General features: G+C 42.9%; 1 protein-coding gene across 1 annotated transcript in view; it reads right to left on the bottom strand.

The window, feature by feature from the left end:
- Positions 1-8,350, bottom strand: part of aebp1b (AE binding protein 1b) — a 19,174-nt gene that overhangs the window by 8,553 nt on the left and 2,271 nt on the right. Inside the window, exons 4-7 of the mRNA XM_037681157.1 lie at positions 7,050-7,240; positions 5,028-5,175; positions 1,955-2,029; positions 1,375-1,440 (exon numbers count right to left, since the gene is read on the bottom strand). Coding sequence (XP_037537085.1) covers positions 1,375-1,440; positions 1,955-2,029; positions 5,028-5,175; positions 7,050-7,240 — 480 coding nt within the window. The remainder of the gene's footprint in view (positions 1-1,374; positions 1,441-1,954; positions 2,030-5,027; positions 5,176-7,049; positions 7,241-8,350) is intronic.

The raw sequence follows: 8,350 nt of genomic DNA, 5'->3' as shown, positions 1-8,350 counted from the left end.
AAACAAATAAATATATATATATTATATATATAAATATTTATATATATATATATATATATATATATATTATATATATACATTTAACAGATTACTGGACAAAGAAAAAAACATACTGATATTAATTAAACAAAATGAAAACAGAAACAGACAAAAAATAAAATAAAAGGAAAATAAATAAAAAATAAAACAACAAGTCAGGACAATTATCTGAATAACTGGTTACACTGCACTGATTACCGTTTACACTTTAGAATGGTACTACCATTCTATAAAGGTACGGGTGATACACTACGAGGCTGAGTAAGCATTTGGATCAACCTTTGGGTAAGAAGGTTCAAAAAAGGCTGCCAGATACTGCCAAATTTATTAGTGGAGCCCAAGGTATCATACCGCACTTTCTCCATGGGCTTTTTCCATCTACTAAGCCGCACTGTTGAATAAATTAATAAATTGTTAAAATACTTTATGTTTTGTTTTTTTCAGATTTCAGTAATTTAATCTCAATTTCAGTAATTAAATTAAATTAATTAAATAAATTAATTGTAAATGAGTCCTTGAGGCTCAATGGGATTTACTGGTCTAGATAAAGGTTGAATGAATTAAATGAAAAAATCCAAAAATCAGCACCAAACACAAGTTATTAACAGAACAGGCTGTTTGTCACTGGCAGAGAAGATTTGATTTGGCTTTTGGACTTCTTGTCGTGAAGACAACAGACTAAGTGACTGAGACGTCACTTTCCATCAAACTGAACAGAGGAGTTCCTCAGGGATGTGTATTCAGTCCTTAAGTCTTTCTTCTGCTGAAACACATACTACTGCCAATGTCAGCACAAGCCAGCTCAGTGAGTTTGTTGATGATAGATCAGTGGTGAGACTCATCATTGATGACACATTTTTCAGAGCTGAGGTGGAGACAACAATTTATTTCTGAAAATTAACCTAAAGATTGATTGTGGTAGTTGATTTTAGAAAACAATCTTCTGCACATCAGGGACTTAGAGTTTTTCCACATTTTATCTCTCCTGCTCAAACCACAAACACATTTTCCTAATAAATATGGCACCATTAAAAATAAACAGGATTTCCAACAGTTAAAGACTTATTGCTTAAAAGCATTGCTACAGCAAAGAAATAATCAAACATAAATTTCCTTACTTTTTGGGTTATGTTTAGAAATATCTCCAAAAGCCCAGTGCATGCACAACTGTGAAAATTTCTATTTTACAGCCTATACATTTATTTTTATTATTCTGAAAAGTTATTGAACAGATTTATTTATCTATTTGAGACCTGCCACCAGGAAAACGTTTAACAAAGGAGCCTAAAAGAGACAATTTAGACATGTTTTATCTGTGCGTGAGTTTGTACTTACTCATTCCATATTCATCATAATCATCATACCAAGTCCTATCAAAGGGAGCAATGGGTGTGGGTTCTTCTGTATTAAAAACAAAAACACACAAACAGAACATTAGATGACTTCTTTCACAGTTTTGTAAGTACTGCTACTTTACAAGTGGGATTACATAGTTTAATCTGCAGTTTTAAAGCCTTGCCCTGCCCTGATTCACTCAACCACAAGAGTATCTTTGTTTGTATGACGCCTGCTGTGTAATTAAGTTGTTAAAGCTTTAATTTACATTTACAAGAATCGTAATTTTGCTGGGATCTGATGACAGAGCTTCTTTTAACTTCGCAATAAAACTATGAAAGGTTTTTTTGTTGACCAAGTGGAACCAAGCAAACCCACCCACTCCTGTCTGAAAAGTAGGGCAGGTTGCTGCAAAGACTCACACTAATGTCATTCACATGTGTCCATGAACGACTTAAATGGAATTTCATATGACTCATAACTTTTACTAAAAATGTCTCTGGTCAAATGTTTGATTGGAATTATTATTTTTTGATCGGATAGTTTAAGTTCTGATAATGTTTATGTGACAGCAGCAAACCTGGGAGAGTTTCTACTTCAATTTCAGGGCTGACCTCTTCACCATCAGGAAAGGGTAGTTTGTCCGGCAGCTCAACTGCAGGAGGGGAAAAACAGAACAGAATAAAAACACTAAACTGACGGAGTATTGAAAAAACTCAAGAGGGAATTAAACACAGACAGGAGGGTGAATAAACTGTGGAATATGCTGGAAGAGCAGAAGATAAAATGACTCAAAACACAATGAAAAACACATTTTGGTTGGTTTGAGGGGTGTCAGAGTCAGATTGCAAACTTTTCCAGCTTCATGTCTTTCTGGTTGCAGAGCCACTTTAAAGCTAACCACGGAGCTGACTGAATGTGTTGCTGATCAGTCCATGAACAAAGTAAATCAGGGTGTTAGAGACATCAGTATGTTGTGTACCATGAGTGTATTACAGAGGTGGAAAACCAACCAGAAAATCTTTATTTTCCTGTGATTGTTTCCAACATTCTTTGGTATTTCTCCATGTCTCACACAAATGTGTGTTGAGTTTTTCCCCAAATTGAATCAATTGTAAACTTTAACACAGTTATTTTAACCACTTCAAGCTGTTTCGCCTCCAAACAACAACAAAAAATACCTTTCAGAGGCAGGAAGTTCTTATTTCTTTTTTGATTATTGCAATAGAATTAGTAATGACAGGACACTGGAAGTCATTTACCGTAATCAACTTGTTTCTCTTTTTGAAGTTCAGTGCCCTGAGATGACTTCTGCTGTGAATTGGCACTATATAAATAAACTGAATTAAACTGAATATTGAATTGAAGATGGTAATGTTCTCCAGTACTTGAACACAATGCTTGCATGGATTTGTTTTAACTTTTCTATTTGCTGTCTTTGCTTTAGAATGATCCCTCTCAGATGAAGCAGCTTCAGGTGATGTAAACAATGATCCATTAAATGTCACACCAAACTAATGGAGGAAACTAGAGGCCTAGCATTCCTTGAAGGAATGCATATTACCCACTGCCTTTTATGGCAGTGTTTTAAACTATCATCTTATGATGATGAATGATGGAGATATGGTCACATTTTAAAGATAACATTATGCACAATCTCATAATATTGCAAGATGTCACATTCAGAGTACATTTAGCTCATTATCTGTAAAACTGACTCTTGGCGTCACTTTTGTGAATGCTGATTGGCTGTGATGACCATCTTGACTTGAATTGGCTCTTAAAGTTAATCAATTCTAGATGTACATCCATTGATCACTTTTTGAACGTTCCATCGCGTGGTTTCTGAAATATTTTGCTAACATATAAATTGGGTTGATTACAAGTCAGTACTTTTGATCAAAGACTCACACTATGAGTAGCACTTGGAGTATGTTATGAATGACTCTCAGTTACAACTATAGTATATTAATTTTTAGGATATTTTATGTAAAACTTAAGCCTTAAGCCAAGTCTTAAGCCTCCCTGGTAAGGTCTATTCAGGGGTTCTGGAGAGGAGGGTCCGTCGGATAGTCGAACCTCGGATTCAGGAGGAGCAGTGCAGTTTTCGTCCTGGTCGTGGAACACTGGACCAGCTCTACACCCTCAGCAGGGTCCTGGAGGGTGTGTGGAAGTTTGTCCAACCAGTCTACATGCGCTTTGTGGACTTGGAGAAGTTTTTCGACCGTGTCCCTCGGGGAACCCTGTGGGGGGTACTCTGGGAGTATGGGGTACCAGGCCCTTTGATATGGGCTGTTAGGTCCCTGTATGACCGGTGTCAGAGCTTGGTCCGCATTGCTGGCAGTAAGTCGGGCTCGTTCCCGGTGAGAGTTGGACTCCGCCAATGTTGCCCTTTGTCACGATTCTGTTCATAACTTTTATGGACAGAATCTCTAGGCGCAGCCAAGGTGTTGAGGGGATCCGTTTTGGTGGCCTTAGGATCATGTCTCTGCTTCTTGTAGATGATGTGGTCCTATTGGCTTCATCAGGTCGTGATCTACAGCTTTCACTGGAGCGGTTCGCAGCCGAGTGCGACACGGCCGGGATGAGGATCAGTTCCTCCAAATCTGAGGCCATGATTTTGAGCTGGAAAAGGGTAGAGTGCCCTCTCAGGGTCGGGGAGTAGGTCCTGTCCCAAGTGGAAGAGTTTAAGTATATTTGTGTCTTGTTCACAAATAAGGGAAAAATGGAGCGAGAGATCAATATGCGGATAGGTGCGGCATCTGCAGTGAAACGGGTGCTGTACCGGTCTGTCGTGGTGAAGAGAGAGCTGAGTCAAAAGGCAAAGCTCTCAATTTACCATTTGATCTACGTTCCTACCCTCATCTATGGTCATGAGCTTTGGGTTGTGACCAAAAGAACGAGATCTTGGATACAAGTGGCCAAAATTAGTTTTCTCCGCATGGTGTCTGGGCTCTCCCTTAGAGATGGGGTGAGAAGCTCGGTTATCCGGGAGGGACTCAGAGTAGAGCTGCTGCTTCTCCATGTTGAGAGGAGCCAGGTGAGGTGGCTCGGGCATCTGGTTAGGATGCGTCCTGGACGCCTCCCTGGTGAGGTGTTCCAGGCACATCCCACCAGGAGGAGACCCAGAGGAAGACCCAGGACACGCTGGAGGAACTATATTTCTCAGCTGGCCTGGGAACACCTTGGGATTCCCTGAAAGGAGCTAGACCAAGTGGCTGGAGAGAGGGAAGTCTGGGCCTCCCTACTTAAGCTGCTACCCCCACAACCTAACCCGGGATAAGCGGAAGAAAATGGATGGATGGATTTATGTAAAACTGACTGAATTAGAGTTTTCATCTTTTCAGGTGAGTTGTCTGCAGCAGCCATCTTGAATGGGAATGGCTCCAAAACATAATTATTGGTAGAAATACATTGTATGATTAATCACTGAAAATTTCATAACTTGTCCAGTGGTTCATGGGGTACAGTATTTTGCTAAATTTAGTGCACACGTGCACAAACAGCACAGGCAAAAAATTATCTCTGCCTTTCAGCAACAGGAACCTTATTTTGGTCAAATCTTTTTTGAGATCATCCTTAATCTTATTTGATTTAGGTTTCACATGCTATCCCCCTCAAACATCTTCTGAAGCTGAAAGACACAAACATACGTGCAGCATCCCAGTAATCACTGTCATCTGGTCCAGTCTTCCCAGTGTCAGGAGCCCCAGGGGTCGGATCCACTTCCTTCCAATAGCTGTCGTAGTTGTCAGTCACAGGAACATACGATTCTGTCTCTTCCTCCGTCCATGCTTTGATCTGGTGGTGGTTGAACCCAAGTGCAGACAGAACTCAGAAGGTAAAATGACTAAAATGTTTATTCAACAAAAACAAAGAGCTGGCGTGACAGAAAACTTACATGACAACGAGGACACACAGAGGGAGGAACACAGGAATGGGGAGCTATACCCAGACAATGCTCAGACAAAGAAGAACACAGAGTCTTATATGGGGATGCTAACAACAGATAAACAGAAAGACCTGGAATGGATAACAGGGGACACAGGCAGGAGCTGATTACAAGACATAGAGGAGGACAGACAAGAGAGAACCAGACACTAGAAATGCAATCCTAATAGTACTCCCCGCCCCAAGGATGTCCCTTGACATCCCAAGACCCTCATCCACAACTAGGGTGGAAGGAGGAGGGAACCGTGAAGATAGAGGGCACAAAGGAGAACACGAGGGGAAAAAAAACTGACAGGGTACACCTGGGGCACAGAAGACACAAAAAATAAAAATCAGGAGGACAGCCAGGGGCCATCCATCGGGGGGAGGAGTTTCCCCCGATGGACGGTCTTCTGGCCACCTGCCAGCCAGAAGACCTTCCATCGCTGGGGAGGAACTCAAACGGACGGCCAGGAGACTGACCATTGCTGGCGAGGAGAGGCACAGGAATCAGGGGATCTGCAACAGGCAATGGTACTATGGAGACTGCAGCTGCGTCCCTGCGTAGAGAATGCAGGAACTGCAGCAGGTGTAGAAACTACAGGAACTGTAGTATGTGTAGGAGCCACCACAGGGACTACAGCAAGTGTAGGACCCTTTGGTGCCGTGGGACCCGCAGGAGACTCTGGCACCACAGGAGTCGAGGACGGGTATGAGGCGTCCTCCCGGACCTTCTCGGAGACACAGGAAGGTTGTGAGGCATAATGACTGACCCCCCACTGAGACACGGGAGGTGAGGCGCCATGGTTGACCCCTGCAGAGACACTGGAAGGTGAGGCATCATGGTCGACCCCCACTGAGACACTGGAAGGTGAGTTTGGCTTCTTCGTTGGCTGTGCTTCGTCGACTCTAGAGACACAGGAGGGACAGGAAGCTCAGTGGATAGGAGCTGGGTCTATCGTCTGTCCCTCTTGTGACGGCGACATGAGCTCGGACCAGAGGAAAACAGAACTCATCCTCGTCATCTGGATCCTCATCCTACGACCTATCGAAAAGCTCACGAGGTGAGCAAAGCGGCAGAGAGGAGGAAGAAACAGGCTTAAAAGCCAAACGGATTCCCTAGAGCTGTAAAATCCTCCTCTCTTCTTACTCCACCAAGAGAAGTGACGGGAGGATCTCCATTTCCAGGCTGCAGTGTCATTGTCCGGACAGGTTCTGTCCGGAACCCGCTCCACTGGATGACGGACCGTGTCTCTTGACCCGCTATCTCTCTCTTTCTCTCTCGCTGGGCAGTTTGAACGGCTTCTTGGGCCAAGTACTTGGCCCAAGTCATCCACCTTACTTGGTTCAAGTTTTGGTCTGGGCATTCTGTTATTATCTGGTGGTGGTTAAATCCAAGTGCAGGCAGGAGTCAGAGAACGCTGAAGGTAAAATAACTAAAATGTTTATTCAGCAAAAACAAAGAGCTGAAGTAGCAGCAAACTTACATGACAATGAGGACACATAGAGGGAGGAACACAGGAACGGGGAGCCATACCCAGACAACGCCCATACAAAGAAGAACACAGAGACGGGGATAGGGATAGGGGATAGGGGATAGGGGATAGGGGATAGGGATGCTAACGACAGGTAAACACAAACATCTGGGATGGATAACAGGTGACACAGGCTGGAGCTGATTACAAGACAAAGAGCAGGACAGACAAAAGAGAGCCAGTGGGGATCACTAGGAACACAATCCTCACAGTCCAACTGTCCTCATAGATGGGTGGAGAAGTGGACAGCTCCTTCTCCTCTGGTTTCCAGTAGTCATCGTAGTTGTCTGTCACAGGACCAGCTAGATCTTCGTCCTCAGGTCTCCACAAGTCATATGGGGGGTCTGTACCTGTGGATGGAGTGGTCTCGGCTTCCCAGTAGTCATCCTCGGGTTTCCAGTCTGACAGAGAAACAGATGATGACTGACTTAAAGAACAGATGTGCAGGTAAATTATTTTCTCATCACTCTAAATGGTAAATTGTAAATGGACTGTACTTATATAGCACCTTTCTATCTTATCAAGGTACTTAACGCTCTTTACACTACAAACTGTGGCCTCATTTATCCATTCATCTACAAAGTTAATTGAACAACTCATTCTAAAGAGAGGCGCAACTGGTAGAGCTGCTACCTCTCAGCGAGCAGGTCCTTGGTTCAAACCCCGGTCCAGGGGCCTTTCTGGATGGAGTTTGCATGTTTTCTCCGTGCATGCGTGGGTTTTCTCCGGGTACTCCGGTTTCCTCCCACAGACAAAAAACATGTATGTTAGGCTGACTGGTAACTCTAAATTGTCCCTAGGTGTGAGTGAGAGAGTGAATGGTTGTTTGTCTCGTTTGTCTCTATGTGGCCCTGTGATGGACTTGGGACCTGTCCAGGGTGTACCCCGCCCCTCGCACAGTGATTGCTGGACATGGGCACCGGCGACCCCCGTGACCCAAAATGGAACAAGCGGGTAAAGATAATGGATGGATGGATGGATTCTAAAGAGACTAATCAGAGCTTTATCACATTCATACACTGATGGGACACACATCGGAGACAATGAGGGTTCAGTGTCTTACCCAGGAACACTTTGGTATGTGACTGCTGGTGGATTCGAAGTTCAAACCCACAACTCTTGCACTGGAGGACTACTGCTCTAACCACTCAGCCACATCCGCCCAAGACTCTAAGACTTATACTTTTTACTTTTTTATCTAAGCTTTGATGTTCGTACTTATAATTTGATAAATTAGCCCAATCAAACATTTTACTCATGAAGTTCTGGTTTAGTAATTTTGGGATAAAATAACTTGAAAATTTGTTCCCGTTGAGATCCAAAATGATTTTTTTATTTTTATTTTTATTTTTATGTGGGACAAAATATTAGGACCACTTAAGGCCAAAGATTTGAAGATATTAGGACCACCTAATGCCAAAGATTTGAAGATGTTAGGACCACCTAAGGCCAAAGATTTGAAGCTATTAGGAACAGCTAAGGCCAAAGATTTGAAGATATTAGGACCAGCT

Source organism: Nematolebias whitei, chromosome 8 (genome assembly GCF_014905685.2).
Source record: "Nematolebias whitei isolate Nwh7 chromosome 8, NemWhi1, whole genome shotgun sequence".
NCBI classification, from domain to species: domain Eukaryota; kingdom Metazoa; phylum Chordata; class Actinopteri; order Cyprinodontiformes; family Rivulidae; genus Nematolebias; species Nematolebias whitei.
This window is presented reverse-complemented; position numbering and strand designations above follow the sequence as displayed.